The 16,567-nt window shown below is 34.2% G+C and overlaps 1 protein-coding gene across 6 annotated transcripts in view; it reads left to right on the top strand.

Annotated features, from left to right (window-relative positions):
* The window catches only part of Abhd17b (abhydrolase domain containing 17B, depalmitoylase), a 37,070-nt gene extending 25,862 nt beyond the window's left edge, over positions 1-11,208 (top strand). For all 6 annotated transcript variants that reach the window (XM_004838135.4, XM_021252715.2, XM_021252716.2 and 3 more), the window contains 3 exons: positions 1,968-2,437; positions 7,376-7,555; positions 9,742-11,208. In XM_004838135.4, coding sequence (XP_004838192.3) covers positions 1,971-2,437; positions 7,376-7,555; positions 9,742-9,961 — 867 coding nt within the window. In that variant the 5' untranslated portion in view covers positions 1,968-1,970 and the 3' untranslated portion in view covers positions 9,962-11,208. The remainder of the gene's footprint in view (positions 1-1,967; positions 2,438-7,375; positions 7,556-9,741) is intronic.
* Positions 11,209-16,567: the final 5,359 nt, after the last annotated feature.

Genomic DNA, 16,567 nt, shown 5'->3' with positions numbered 1-16,567 from the left:
GTTGTGGGTCAGTAGTTACAGCATGTAAGGTAATTGAGGGTGAGAAATAACCATAGTCAGATACTAAACAAAGCATTGATATATTGTACTTCCTACTTCATTCCCCACCCCCACCCCCAGGTCATCTCCTGAAACAGACCCTTTCTGTTGCCATCTTCATCAGATTTTTTAAATCTTCCTATTGCAAGATAGTCAGATTCTGTCGTGGACACTGCTAATTACACCAGTGATGGCGAACCTTTTAGAGCTTTCAGTAATAACAGACACCTGACTGTGGCACTCGTGCCATAGGTTCACCACCACTGCATCACACATTCTTTGCCTCCTTTGCCCTGCGCATGCCCTCAGCATCCTCCAGTTCATGTTAGCACTAGAGGTGACACCTAGTTCTCACTTCTATTCTAATTCTTGTTCCAACAAATTTATTTAAAAGGCTGAAAAGAAATAAAGGTAGAATAACAAGTAAAAGTGTTTTTGATATTCAAGACACTTTTCTGCCCTTCCCTTGCTCATCTTTTAAAGTCCTTCATGTTGTACTTGTATCTCTCTTCCTGTGCTGTTTCTGCTCTGAGAAATTAACACATTTGTATTGAGTCTCAGAGAATATATTTTCATTCAATGGTGAGTGAAAAGGACATTCTTCTCTTCTTAAACATCTCAACCCTATTGCTCACCTAAGGGGAACTATCTTCTCCGTATAATGATGTATAATTTTTCCTATCTTTTACTTTGGAGAAAGTTTAGTGTGCTACCAAACCTTTAAGTAATATTTTATTCATTCTTTAAACATATGAAGTGCCTACAATGGGACAGGTATTGTAATAGTGTTCAGAGGTGAACAAAAAATCTGAACCATCAATCTTAACGTCTTGTATACGTTATAATGTACTTAAGATTTCAATGTGTAGAGCACTGGCAACTTCCATAAACTTTAATATTAAGTAATTGTTTTGAATTCCCCTTTCCAGGAATTAAGCAATGGTCTGTGTCAGCTAAAAAGAGAGTTTGAGAAAGGGTAAAAATAGACAGAAATGCTGATGGTGCAAAAATAAGTACTGTGTTTATTTTGCCCAAGTTTTTAAAAAAGTATTATACTAAAAAAACGGGAGGACCATTCTGGAATGTGCCAACTATGTGGCTGTCACTGGATTGTATACCTCCCTGACATCTTTTTTGATCTTCACAACCACTATGTTCAGTGTAGGTATTGACTGGCCTTGTTTACTTATGAAGAAAATGAAGATCAAAGAGGTAAATAATTTGCCCGAGGAGACAAAGCTAGTGTTAAGTTGGGATTCCACCCCAGCTCTCTGTGTTCTTCATCCAACATGAGGAGATTTAACTTTTTTTTTCATAGCTGACTTCATATTTTAGCCTTTTTTGAGTGTGGGCAATAAGTATGTACATAGGTACAAGTCTACATATATATTATTTTTTTACACTTTATAGGTTATTTGAACCACCTTACTGTGATAAAATGAAAGGCTGCTTTCCCACAAGAAGGATTTTAGAACCTGTTTGCGTGAGAGTAGGAGTGACTAGCATCAAATTCTGGCTCTACCACTGCTTCACCTTGTGTACTTTTCTTATTTTACTTTATTATGTAATCCCTAGCTTCTTCATGAGATTCTGATAGTCTTTATTGAGTTACACAGAAATTGCAAGATAATCTAAAGATAATTCATGCCTTCTATTATCTTAATACGTTATCTTTCACATTTTTGTTATGTATAATAATCACTACTATTTGAAACATACAGTGTTTGAGTTTTATCTACAGGCTAGGAATATTTGCCTCACTCTAGGATTTAATGTATTTCTAGAAAGATGCCAAGATCTATTGAGGCAGATACTTAGCAGACATGAACCACCAATAATAATTACACATGCCTTTATTTTAACCCATTGTACAAGAATGCAGAATCCACAGTTATTAAAAACTTTTGCTTTCTCTTTTTCTTTTTCAGAGGATGAATAATCTTTCATTTAGTGAGCTATGTTGCCTCTTCTGCTGTCCACCTTGCCCAGGGAAAATTGCTTCAAAATTAGCATTTTTGCCACCTGATCCAACTTACACACTGATGTGCGATGAAAGTGGAAGCCGCTGGACTTTACACCTCTCAGAACGAGCTGACTGGCAATACTCTTCTAGAGAAAAAGATGCTATGGAATGTTTCATGACTAGAACCAGTAAAGGCAACCGAATTGCCTGTATGTTTGTGCGTTGCTCACCCAATGCCAAATACACTTTACTCTTCTCACATGGAAATGCTGTTGATCTTGGTCAGATGAGCAGCTTTTACATAGGACTGGGATCACGGATTAATTGTAACATATTCTCATATGATTATTCTGGATACGGTGCAAGTTCTGGAAAACCAACAGAGAAGAACCTATATGCAGATATTGAAGCTGCTTGGCTTGCTCTTAGGACAAGGTAAAGTGTGATTGGGAAGTATTTTTCACATTTATGGTAGTTATCCAAAATTGTACTGCATTAATATAAAAATTGTTTTTATTATACATGCCTTGAACTACTATAGAAAGATTGTACTTACAAATATATACTTAGGAATCATTAAACTTTTAGATTACGATTTTAAATTTTGTATAATAACCACAACAGCTCTTTAAGACAACTCAGGTTGGTATGTATATTAATGCATGTGGTATGTGACTTTTTAAATTTTTAAATCAAATGATAAATGTTTGCTTTGATGAACTCTCTTATTGAGGTGTGGTATTCAAATATTTGTTCACAGTTGTAGCCTTTCAGTGAAATTAGAGAAAATGATATTTAAGTAATCATTCACTTGATCTGTCATTATTGAGAGAATTGAAACCCTAACAGGTTTACATTATTTTATTTAATTAATTTATTTATTTTTTTGGTCCCAGGGATCCAACTCAGGACCTTATGCTTGTGAGGCAGGCGCGGTGCCACTGAGCTAGATCTCCAGCCCATACATTATTTTATATAATTATTTCTTGGGCACTGTGATGTAAATATACTTTATTGGAATGATTAAAGTTATTATTTTAAATGAGATTTTACTTTACATTCTGGACTCTTAAAATTTGGAAAGGCCATTTCAAGTTGTTGTTTTTTGAAGTAATGTTTTGATAATGTGAGAAATTTTTATTATTTTGTCAATTATTTTTTGATTATAACAAAGAATATACATTTGGAGACTGGAAATTACATTAAATTTTCCTAGTCACCAAGATACATACAAATTTTTCTTGAAAAATATCTATTTTGTAGACTTGAGTGTATTTTCTCATGAATCAGATTAATGTTCAATAAATAGATAGGTATCTTATGTAACTTATTTGTCATAAGATGCCTGACTTTTAAGTGTAAGCTAGCAGGCATAAAGAAAACTCATTGTTTCTAATTTAATGTTTAAATATTAATGGTAACAGGGAGAACCTCCTTAATTTTGTTAAAGGATATAACCTGTTTTAGAAAATGTCTAAAAATATGTCCTTCTCCAAAAGTGTGAAGTTACACTTTCAGCAAAATTCCATATAAAGGGAATTACTAGGTATGTGTGGTAGCATATACCTGTAATCCCGGCTACTTCAGTAGGCTCAGGAAGTTAGAGGAAAGCCTGTGCAACTTATTAAGACCCTGTCTCAAAAAACTGAAAAGTCCGGGGATGTAGTTGGGTGCTACCTGAGTTCAGTCCCCAATACCAAGGGGGAAAGGGGAGGGAGTAGGGGAGATTTTTAATTGAAATTAAATGAAAACATAGATTTGAAGAGTTAAAATAGTAGTAAGGAGTTAAAAGGGGGATGGTAAAAATTATTTAGTATTTTAAAAACAATTCACATGTCATAAATATCATACTTTTAAAATGTAATGTCAGTGAAATAATATGGCTTAAACTTGCTAAGGTAAAACAGATGGTCTTTATTATTAGTACTTCTAAGCAACATAAAAGGATGATGTTACTGAAACAAAACATGATATTCAGTATTCTATATTTGTGAGAAAATCTATATAATCAGCTTTCCTTTCTTATGTCAGATATCAATTTAAAGAAAACTTTCTAAAATGATTTTTTCTTGATTTTTTTCACATATTTGTTGATCATTTTTAATAAAAAAGGCAGAATAAATTTAAATCATCCTATAGATTCTTAGCAATTCTGTATTGTCTCTCATGTTGCACCCTAAATACAATTGGAACAGTTAGTAAGTATAAGTAGTCTTAGGAAATATATTTAACTTCTCTGAGCCTGTTTCTTTATCTGTTTAAAAAGGTTGAGTAAAAGATTACCCAGATAATTTCCATATATATGTGTGTGTGTGTGTGTGTGTGTGTGTGTGTGGTATACATATTTGCGATACGTGACTTATAATTCTTTTACTTAATAAAAGTAAAAAGTTAAGGCTTAAGTGAAAAAGAGAAATAATGAATTTAAATAATTATTGTTTGAGTGATCACCTTTTCAGAAAATTGATATGCCTAATAACCTCAGTTTCTGACCTTCTGATGAACCAACAGAAAATAAGGTCCTGATGTTCACTCTGTGGGCCTCAACAATTCTTAAGCTGTCTGTGTTGTAGTGGAAAGAGCTCTGGCCTGGGAGTTGGTATACCTGGTCCTCATTATAGATCTGTCATTAACTTATTGTGACTTTGAGCATCTCATTAAACAGCTCAACTAGATTGATGGTCTCAAAAGTCCTTTTGATTCATACTGTCTGAAATTATCACTGCTTATAGTTCGCTGATACTTCATTGGCAGCTACCCATGTTTCTCTAGAGCAGTGATGACTAACCTTCTAGCGCTTTGAGTGATAACAGCCTGCTGCAGCATGAATGCCATAGGTTCGCCACCACTGCTCTAGAGCCTTGCCATTGCCATCTTTAGCCGAAAACCCATAATTGCCATCAGCAGTTGTTGTTGTTCAGCTTTTAATAATGTAGTGTTGAATTGTGCCAGTGCCGTTAATGTTCATTCTCCCAATTTCTTTTCTTTTTTTTTTTGGTACCAGGGATTGAACTCGGGACCTTGCGCTTGTGAGGCAGGCATCGGAACCACTGAGCTAAATCCCTGGCCCTCTCCCAATATCTTTATTTCTGTGTAAAGGAAAAAAGCTTTTCTCAGTTTAGTCACATTAAGAGTAAATTCCACTGCTGGGGATCTTCCCCAAAGAATTAAAAGAATCATACCACAGTGATATATGTGCACCCATGTTCATAGCAGCACAGTTTGTAATAGCTAAAACTTGGAAACAGCCCAAATGCCCATCAACTGGAGACTGGATCAAGAAAATGTGGTTTTTTAATAAAATGGAGTACTACTCAGCCATAAAAAATGAGAAATTAGAGACATTTATAGCTAAGTGGATGCACATTGAGGCGATACTCAAGTGAAATAAATAGGACACATGTGTAAATACTGAATAGTTTCTCTGGTGTGAGAAACTGAAAGTGTAAATAAGGACTAAATGTATAATAGGTAATGTGAAATAGGAAGAAAAGGGGCAAAGGGGAAGGAATTGGGAGGGCTAGGGGAAAGGATAGAAGGGAATGGGATTAATATGAGAAAATGGAAAAATAGGAACAAAATCTTTGTAAATAGGGAGGACTGGAGGGGTTGAAGGGAGGGCTGGGCAAGAGTGAAAAATAAGAACCAAGAGAGACTATGTAAAGGTGCAAATTTCCGATGATGAATGTCATTATTTTGTATACCTAAAATGTACCAATGATTAGAATGAATAATCGATAATGTAAAATAGGAAGAAAAGGTCCAAAGGGTAGGGGTAGTGGGAGGAGCAGGGGAAAGGAAAGAAGGGAAAGGAAAAATGATGAGAAACGGAAAAAATGGAAATAAAAGTCTTTGTAGGTGGGGAAAGGTGGAGGGGGTGAAGGGAGGGCTAGGAATGGGGAAAAAATAAGAACCAAGATGCATTATGTAAAGGTACAATTCCCAATGAGAAATGTAATTGTGTTGTATACCTACAATGTACCAATAAAAGAATTTAATACAAAAAATATATATCTATGACAGGAAAATCAAAAGGAGATTACTAGAGAAGAGAAAAGAGATCAGTATGATCATGGAAAGAAAGGAAAAGGAGGTTAATGAGGGGGTGAAAATAATCAAAGTACGTTACATACATGTTCAAATATACCAAGATGAAACTCATTATATAACTAACATGGCATAATAAAATAATTTTTATAAATATCTCTAAAAAAAAAAAAGAGTAAATTAGGACTGGATGGAACCCACCTTTAGATTATATCCCAAGTGTTTGTGTAGGACTGATTAGAAGAAACTATTGGGAGGAATATCATTACCTGGATAGTTCACATAATCTTTTCCTGGAAGAGAACATGTGGATAGTTTGCCTTGCTCTTTCCTAGTGAATGTTCAGATTCTCGGAAAGCTCTCTTACCTGTCTGAAGGTCTAGAAGCTGCTTTGCAAATGGCTCTTAACTACCAGCACTGATTACTCTGTGCCTTCTAAATAGGCCAACTAATAGTTCTTGGAACATAACTATTTTATTAAGTCAGTGAACTTGTATTTAAAATCTCTGGCAGTGTTAAAAGGAGGAAAATAGTACTCTTGGAAGTCTCTTCATAATTCACTGAACTGTATTGTGTTTGAAATTCTAGTTTATCTGTTCATCTTTTCAGTTATCGTACATTATTGTACTCATTTCATAACCATAGTCTTATGTAGCATTTCATCAGTATGACCAGTTTAGAAAATAAAAATGAGCTGTTCTCAGTGTCTGGAGAAATAAAGAACTTGTTATATTGTTAAATAAACACTAAATATACATTAAACACCAGTCCATTAAAATATTAGTGATATAATTGGGCCTTGTGGCACACAATTGTAATTCCAGCTACTTGGCAGACTGAGGCAGGAGAATTGCAAGTTCAAGGTGAGCCTGGCCAAGTTAGTTGAGACCCTGTCTCAAAACAAAAATTAAAAGGTCCAAGGTGTAACTCAGTGGTAGAGTGCTTGACTACTGTACTCAAGACCCTTGGTTCAATGCCCAGTAGCACAAAAATAAAAACAAAAGAGTAATCTGGTGTGTTCCACGCTTAGTCAACAATGTGCTAGGTTGAATTACTAGAGCATAATAAGTGATTTAATACATAAAGATTGAAATTTTAAACAATACCAGCAATTATTTCTGAAAGGTTAAATTAAACAGGTGAAATAAGCTTATAGTATAGAGCTTGCTGTAGCATTAAAATTGATGGTGATAACTGGGAAACTTAATTTTTAATCGTAAATTACTTGACATTGTCTCATCCTACATCATTCTAATGTTAAATCTTCAGAAATGATGGGACATTTTCTTCCAGTCCAACTTTTTTTTTAACTTCTGAATTTTGTAGGTATGGCATTCGTCCTGAAAATGTGATTATATATGGCCAAAGTATAGGGACAGTACCATCTGTGGATCTTGCTGCTCGGTATGAGAGTGCTGCTGTTATTCTTCATTCTCCTTTGACCTCAGGAATGCGAGTTGCTTTTCCTGATACCAAGAAGACCTACTGTTTTGATGCATTCCCAAAGTAAGTGGCAATATTCAAGATAGTGCAATTCCAAGAAACTTGAATTATTTTTCTATCACTTAAGACGTTGATGACACAGTTCATTCAGCCATGAGCCTCTATTCTTTATTAATTATCATATAGGAATTGTGAAAAAAAATTAGTTTGAAGAGTATTGGCAGGTGTCCAGTAAGAAAGTCAAAATGTTTGACCAATATGTAGAAGGAGGATATTATACTCTACACAGTGTCACTAGTATTAGACACAAGAGAATGAAATTGTGAAGTAAAATTGGTAGAACTGGTTGTACATTTGGGTGTGAGATACTATAAAGAGAAGAACTTTAATAAGATCCCAGTTTCTCCCTTGAGCTGGTAATGAATAATGGTACCATTAAGTGAGATACCTAACGGTGAGGGAAAGGAATAATAAGTAGAGGAAAAAATTAGTTAATGATATCTAATTTACAAAAAAAAGGAAACTGCAAAATAATTGAATCTTATGAATTAAGAGTATAGACATTTCCTTATTTAATGACTGAGTTACCGTCCTGAGACTAGGTCGTTCATTGAATTTGGTCGCTAAGTGAGGAATTGTATATAGTATGTAAATTACAGTATTCAAAATAAAGAAATGGTTGAGGGAAACTCCAACTTCATGACTTTGCTTTTGTTTGCATAACTCATACAGTACTGTAATATATAACAACAAAACTACAGTACTGTACAGTACAATCAGCAAAAGTTTTAGCACTGTGTATAAACAAGGTGTCTGTACAAAAAAGATATTGAGGCTCTGCTAATAATACATACAGAACTGTACAAAAAAATAGAGTGGGCCATAAATCTGAATAGCGTACCTGGGTCGCATGTGTAGTCGTCAAACATGTAGGTTGTTAAATGAGGAATATCAGTATTGTCACCACAAACCCTGCAAACATACAGTGTTACACAGATTTGAAAAAGGGCAGCTACTTCATGCTTCTCACAACAGGAGGTAGTTCCCACCTATTTTTAGTTTTCCCTCCATACTGTAGTTGGAAAAAATTGATGACCTAATTTTTTCAAAGAGGGAGAAGGTATAAGATTTTGGTAACTCTTAGGCTTCCCTTTCATTGGTTGGCTACAACATAAAGGATTTTTGTGTGTGTGTGAATGACAGGTCAGAAGCCATGTTATCACTTGGTTGTTTGGAACAGCAAAGGTTATTTCAAAAAGTTTTTTTCATGATTGGCTAGAAAAGTGTCATTTTAGTAGAGAAACAGGAGAATGTGATCTTATCACTACTGCAGGATATGGGAAGTTTGGAGTTGGTTGGTTTTGTTTCCCTTTTTTTGGCAGTGCTTTCAAATCCAGGGCCTCTTGTATGCTAAGAAAGCATTCTACCGCTGTGGGTGTTTATTTTGTTTTGAGTTTTTCTTTTAGATAATGATATCTATTAAACCATTTCTGTTTAGCTGAATGATAGGAATTAATAAAGAAAGGTGGTTTAAGTGACACTTAACAACTTACAGTTCTGTCTAGCTCCCTCATTCAGTTCTGTCTAGCTCCTTCATTCATATCTAGGATACCCAAAGAAAGAAGCAGTGCTACCCATAAATAAAATATTTTAAAAAGTCATACATTTTTTATTTTTTTAAGTCTTAATTCCTCTATTACTGAACATCTTTTTCACCGCAAATAGTATAAATAAACATTTGTCTTACCAAATACAGCCTTGAATTATTTCACTGATTATTTCTTCCTTTATAAGATTCCATTCTCATTTTACAGTTATATTGTCTTATCTCTCAAGACTTTTGAAAAGACTTGTTTGTAAGGTTCTCTGCATAGTTTGTCCTCCAAGTTACCTTTTAAAAATTCTGTTTGTCTTTATCTTTTTCTTATATTTGAAGTGTTTTCTCTTGATACCTTACAATTTTGGCTATCTGCTAATAGGTAAGAGTGGAGAACTAAAGAGCTGATCTGGTACAATCTCCAGAGAAAGCTCTTTCTAAAGTTTTCCCTTGCAAGATGAAGGCCTGCTGCCAACATTCTTGGGAGTCAAAAATCATCTTTTGAAATGTTACTCAAAATCTAAGACATCCATCCCTTCTGAGCTGATTTTATACAGTTTCTGATTGAATTTTCTGTTATAGAACAAGAAAAGTTATACTTCTTTTTACATAGTTAACTTATCTTTTTTTCTCCCATTTCTTTACCCTGCAGTATCGACAAAATCTCTAAGATAACCTCTCCAGTATTAATAATTCATGGGACTGAAGATGAAGTCATTGACTTTTCACATGGCCTCGCGTTGTTTGAGCGTTGCCAAAGACCTGTGGAGCCTCTGTGGGTTGAAGGAGCAGGACACAATGATGTGGAACTTTATGGGCAATACCTTGAAAGGTTGAAACAGTTTGTGTCCCAAGAACTGGTAAATTTGTAAAACATTCTGTAAATTTGCATATTGAGTTTTCTTTTCTTGCTGAACTGCACTCTTTGGTAAATAACATGAAACCTGAAGATTTTGTTTGCAAATCATGTCAGTTGCCTTCATAAATGTACAGGTAATGATTTGTTAACAAACTTAATGAAGGTTTTAGTTACCAGAACCAGAAACTGGAAATAACAGTATCAAGCAGTCAGGCTGTGTAATTTATATTTTTCTGTGAATTTTTTTTTTTAAACATCAAAATGAGTACTGTATGAAATTTTAATTCTATAAAAGTCAAATGCTGTAAAAGTATTGCCAAATGCTTTTGCATATCAGAAACATTTATAAATATTTTTAAAACCTCTCAGTATACTAAATTTATCCTGGTATACAAATGTAATACTCTTTCAAAAGCGGTATATCTAAAGCAGTTCAAGTGCACAGAATAACTAAAAAATAAATGAAAAAAAATGCAAGTTAACTAGAATTTACCCTGCTGTACAGGGATAGAGGCTTGAATGGTTATTTTACTGTAAAATACGTTGAATTTTCTGTTTTCTCTGGTCACAATACATTTATCCAGAAAAAAAAGAAATGAAGTCTTAATTATTATGCCATCTGTCAATTTGCTAATTAGTTACATTATAAATGAGAAGTCATGATAGCACTGGATTTGAACTAGATTGGATTTACAAGTTTGATACTGTGAGGCAACTATTTAAAATTTTCATTTAGTTATTTAAAAGGCAGTTAGGGCTTTCAAACCTGATTTTATTTTACATTTGACTAATCTTACAGAGTTGAAGTACTCTTTATCATATAAAAACCTGAAAGTTGATTAATTGTTCTTTGTGACCACAACTAGACTGGCTATTTGTTATTACTATCTGAGAATTTCGTGGATTTACTCCTATATGTAGGAGGTAAGAAAACATTTCACTCATAAGTTTTATATTAATCAATATAGTAAAAAATAAAGCTCACACACAAAAACTAAGTTGCCTTTTCTTGAATGAATCCTGCCTGATTAAAACAATGAAAGCAAAAGAAATTTAATGGTATGTAGTTTAATTTGTAAATGAGTGAATATTAATATACACTGTGGATATCTTTTAAGGCCTTATGTAGCTTTAATTGTTCTGCTTGTACTGTGGTTATGTCTTAAGACTATAGTATATGATTCTCTTCAAAGTATATCAAGTATTGTGAATGCTTTGGTTCAAATGTGTCAGATTAACAGTAAAACAACAAATATACCACTCAGCTGTGCTTGTTTGCCTTCTTCCATGCTCCTCACCCCCATTTTAGAAAAAGTGAAGAAATAACCATTTACCTTTATAGGACAGAGTTCTAAAGTTGTATGAATTTTCTATAGCTTCCACAAATAGGAAACATTCGGTCCTGGTCTGGTTTATTTTATTTAATATAACATCCTCCAGTTCCACCCATTTTTTGTACAAATGACAGGATTTCACTCTGTGGCTGAATAATACTTCATTGTATATATAAAATTTATTTGAATCATCTGTTGGTAGGCATCTATATTGATTCCATAGTGTAGGTATTGTGAATAATGCTGCCACAAGCATTGGCATCTCTTTGGTATGCTGATTTCACTTTCTTTGGATATAAACCCAAAAGTGGAATTAGCTGGGTCATATGGTAGATCTGTTTTTAGTTTTATTTTGAAATCTCCATACTGTTCTGCATAGTGGCTGGATTAATTTATATTCCCACCAGCAGTGTAGAAGAGATCCTTCTTCACATTCTCATCAGTCTGTTATATATAGTGTTCTTTAATAGTAGACATTCTGATTGGGATGAGATGGTATCTTATTGCAGTTCTGATTTGCATTTCCCTGATAGCTAGTGATATCAAGCATTTTTTCATATACTGTATTTTTTGCCCATTTGTGTTTGTATTCCTTCTTTTTCCTCTTTTTCTTCTCCTTCTCTGCACATTGAACCCCAGGCCCTCACACATACTCTTACTTTCTACCACTGAGCTACTTCCCCAGGATGTGCCACCATGCACAGCTGTATTTCTTTTGAGAAGTATCTATTTAAATTATTTACCTGTGTTTAATTGGATCTGTTGGTTTTTCTGGTAGTTTTTTTTTTAACTCTTTGTATTTTCTGCATATTAAGTCTGTCATAAATATTTGGCATATTGTTTTCTCCCATACCATTAGTTGTCTCTATTAATTATTCCCTCTGCTATACAATTTAACTTGATGTAATCCCATTTATCAATTTTTGCTTGTTTCCTATCCTTTTGGGGTCCTATGTAATCATTGCCTATACAAATGTCTTGAAGTATTTCTTCTATGTTTTCTTCTAATAGTCAAGTCCTACATTTAGGTCTTCGATCCATCTTGGATCAAATTGAATTTTGTATAGGATGAGAGAGAATGGTCAAATCTAACACTGTCCTTTCTCCAATGTACTGTACATCTTTGGCACCTTTGTCGAGAGTCCGTTGACTAGATGTGTGTTTATTTCTGGTATCTCTATTCAGTTCTGTTGGTCAGTGTTTACATTTTTATCCCAATATCATACTAGTTTTGGTTACTGTGTCTCTAGTATGTCTCATAATTAGGCAGTATGTTGACCTCAGCTTTATTCATTTGTTTTGTAATTGTTTTGGCTATCTGAGGCCCTGTTTCCATGTAAATTTCAGGATTAGGTTTTCTAGTTCAGTGAAGAATGTGAGATATTTTGATGGGAATTCTACTGAATGTATAGATCATTTTTGGTAGTATGGACTTTTTAACAGTATCTTTCCAGTCTATATTGAAAGTCTTTGCATTTTTTGTGTGTCCTCTTCAATTTCTTTCAGTGTTTTGTATTTTTCATTCCAGAGGTCATTCACTTCCTTGGTTAAGTTTATTCCTAGGTTTTGTGGTAGTTTGGTTTTGGGATGTTTGAGGGGAGCTATTAGAAATGGAATTGCTTTCCTGGTTTTGCTTCCCATCAAATTCATCATTGGTATATAGAAAAGCTACTGATGTTTGTTGATTTTTTTTTTAATCCTTCTAACTTACTGAATTTATCAGTTTTAACAGTCTTTTGGTAGAATATTTAGGTTTTCCTACATGTATAATCTGCAAATAAGGATAGTTTGACTTCTGTTTGTATGCATTTTATTTCTCTTACCTAATTGCTCTGGCTAAAAGTTCTGGTACTATATTGAATAAAGGTTATGAGAGTGAACAACTTTATCTTATTCTTAATCTTAGAAATGCTTTCAGCATTCAGTGTGATGTTGGCTGTGGGTTTGTCATGTATGTGTCCTAAGTGTTGAGGTTCTGTCCTTTTATACTGCACCTAATATGTTTAGGACTTTTACTGTAAAGGGATGTTGAATTCTATTAAATGCTTTTTCTGCGTCTATTGGAATAATCATGGATTTTTCTCCTTGTTGTGATGTATTACATTTTTGGTTATGTTGAACCAGCCTTGCATCCTTGGGATGAAACTAACTTGATAGTGGTGAGTGAGTGTGTGTGTGCGCGTGTGTGTGTGTGTGTGAATGCTGTAGAATTCTGTTTGTTAGTATTTTCTTGAGAATTTTTGCATCTATGTTCATCAGGCATACTGCTGTACAGTGTTCTATTTTTGTTTTGTCTTTGTCAGATTTTTGGTAACGGTAATATATGCTTCATAGAATGAGTTTTGAAAGGCTTCTGTCCTTTTAATTCTTCAGAATAGGTTGAGAATCATTTTTGTTACTCCTGTAAAAGTCTGATAAAATTCAGCAGTGTCATTATCCAGCTCTGGGCTTTCTTTATTGCAAGATTTTATATTATAGATTGAATCTCATTACTTTTTATTGAGCTATTTAGGTTTTTTATGTTCTCACGCTTGTAGGTCATATATGCCCAGAAATTTGTTCATTTCTTTCAAGTTTTTCAATTTGTTAGCATGTAGTTCTTCGTAGTAGTCACTAACAATCCTTTGTATTTCTGTGGTATTGGTTTTAATGTTTCCTTTTTCATCTCTAATTTTATTTGGGTCTTTTTTATTGGTTAAAATTTTGTTACAGGTCTGTAAATTTTGTTTATCATTGTTAAAGGTTTGTAAATTTTATCTTTTCAAAAAGGCAATTTTTCTCTTGATCAATAAATATAGTTTGGCTTTTTTAGTTACTATTTTGTTCATTCTCTACTCTGATCTTTATTAACTTTTTCCTTCTACTAATTTTGTTGTTTCCCTAAGTCCTTGGTTATTTGAAATTACTTGTTTTTCCACCCTGTACTTGGGATCGAATGCAGGACCTTTGGGCTTGTGAGGCAGGTGCAGTGCCACTGAGCTAAATACCCAGCCCTGAAATTACTTTTTAATGTAGATACTTGCTGCTATAAATGCCCTTTAGTACTCCTTTTTCTGTCATAAATTTTGGTATGTTGTGTTTTCATTTGTTTTAAGAATTTTTAAAATTTCTTAGACAACTTGTTATTAACAGTATGTCATTCAGCCTCCATGTATTTGTATAATATATAAAGTTCCTCTTGTTGACTTCTAATTTCATTCCATTGTGATCAGAAAATAGGATTTCAATTTTTAATTGTTTAAGCTTGTTTTGTGACCAATATACTGTCTATTCTAGAGAAAGTTCCATGTCCTCATGAAAGTAATGTGCATTTTGCAGCTGTTGGATGACATGTTCTGTTAAGTGTTCAGTCCATTTGATGTATAGTTTAACTCTGATGTTTGTTGTTTTTTGTTTGTTTGGGGTCTGGATGATCTGCTCATTGATGAGAGTGCCATGTTAAAGTTCCCCATTGTTACTTACTATGTTGGAACCTGCCTTTCTCTTCAGGCTAAATAGGGTCTGCTTTGTAAAACTGAGTGCTGAACCATTAGGTACATATGGATATATTCCTTGTATCTCCTTGTTGAATTTATCTCTTGATCATTTTATAATAACCATACTTGTCTCTTCCTATGGCTTTTGTTTTAATCTCTATTTTCTCAGAAATAAGTATAGTCCTGCTCAAAGATTTCTAAATTGCATCGTCACTTATTTGGAAATATATTTCTCAAGATTATCTTGGAACCTATACAGCTGATCCATTGTATAAAATGCAGCCCAGGGTTTAACTGTTTTCTCTTACTACCTTTGAAAATGTAAATTTGGGGGGGGGGGTACCGGGGTTTGAACTCTGCTCCTTGTGTTTGCACAGCAGGTGGTGAAACCACTGAGCTAAATCCCCGGCCGAAAATGTAAATATTGATTATACTCATTTATTATTTTTTTATTCAAAACATAGTTATTGAATGCCTATAGTATATAAAACCCTGGCTGGGTAAAGGTAGACATTGATCATGCCCTCATAGACTTCACAGAGTAGCTGAAGGAAGACACAGGCACCTCATTGCACAAATATTACTATTTTTGTGAGATCTAAAGGAGATTTTCAGGATATTGTAACAGGTAAAAGGTGTTTTACAGGGAGCATGGCAAAGAAGAACCTGAGAAAGGAGTGATATTTAAACTGAACTTTGTGTGCCTGGCCCACCTGGGTATTCCTGGGTAAGAGAAACAGTATATGGAAGACTTAAAAAAGGAAAAGTATGTTTGAAATGTGAGAAGACTAGCTAGAAATCAAAGGAAAAGGGTGGCATAGGGATAAGACTGGTGCAAACTGATTAGGGATACAGTCATATATGGCATTCTGGACCTTTCTGTTTATCCCAGAGGCAGGAGAAAAAATTGACAGAAATATGAAAGTGCGTTTGTGACAGTATAAGATGGAAAAAAATGTAGAATTTAGCTTGCTAGAAATAACAATCTTAGGGTGCTGAAAAATACATTGAGGAAATCTCCATATACAAAGTATTAAGACAAACCACATTTTATTATTAATTTCATTATTTTCAGTGAAAGGGTAGTTACAAATTGAATAAATTCTGAAGTGTTGATACTAGAAAGTCCTATAAACTGAAACTCAAAGACAAACTGATGTTAACTAAGGAAGATAGCTATCTTCAAATATTTGAGAGAAATACACAATTTATTTTGTTTTCCTCTCAGAGCAGAACTAAGTAAAAGTTACAAAGTGGCAAATTAGAGTATAGTGTAAAAAAAAATTATGGTTATTTGTCCAAATAAAAGAGAATGGCCAAATGTGGTGGCATACACCCTTAATCTTGGCTACTGGGGAGGCTGAGGCAGGAAGATCACAAGTTAAAAGTCCAGCCTGGGCAAACTTAATGAGACCTTGTCTCAGAAATTTAAAAAAGCTGAGGCCATAACTTATGGTAGAGTACTAGCCTAGCGTGTGCAAGGCCCTAAGTTGTCTCCAGTACCTCAAAAAATGTATTCCATCTTAAAGATTAGTATCTTAACCACTTAGCACTAGCAGAAGCTGAATGACATCTATAGTCTGTAGAAATGCCAAGTTTAAATACAGCACTGAACTAGATGTATGTTCCACTCAGATATCCCCTACTTGCTCCTCAGAGCATCACTTGCTCTATGGTTTCTAGAAGATTGTCGTGTGGAATTGAATTGGCAATCAGATGTAGGTTCTTCTCAGCTGACCCTGAGTAGATCTGTAACATTGGGAAAAATCCTCCCTTTTCATATGTTTACATCAGTTTGTAACCTTGGCT

This window comes from Heterocephalus glaber, unplaced genomic scaffold (genome assembly GCF_053883595.1).
Source record: "Heterocephalus glaber isolate CG9 unplaced genomic scaffold, H.glaber_assembly_v1.0 deba00001481, whole genome shotgun sequence".
Classification (NCBI taxonomy): domain Eukaryota; kingdom Metazoa; phylum Chordata; class Mammalia; order Rodentia; family Bathyergidae; genus Heterocephalus; species Heterocephalus glaber.
This window is presented reverse-complemented; position numbering and strand designations above follow the sequence as displayed.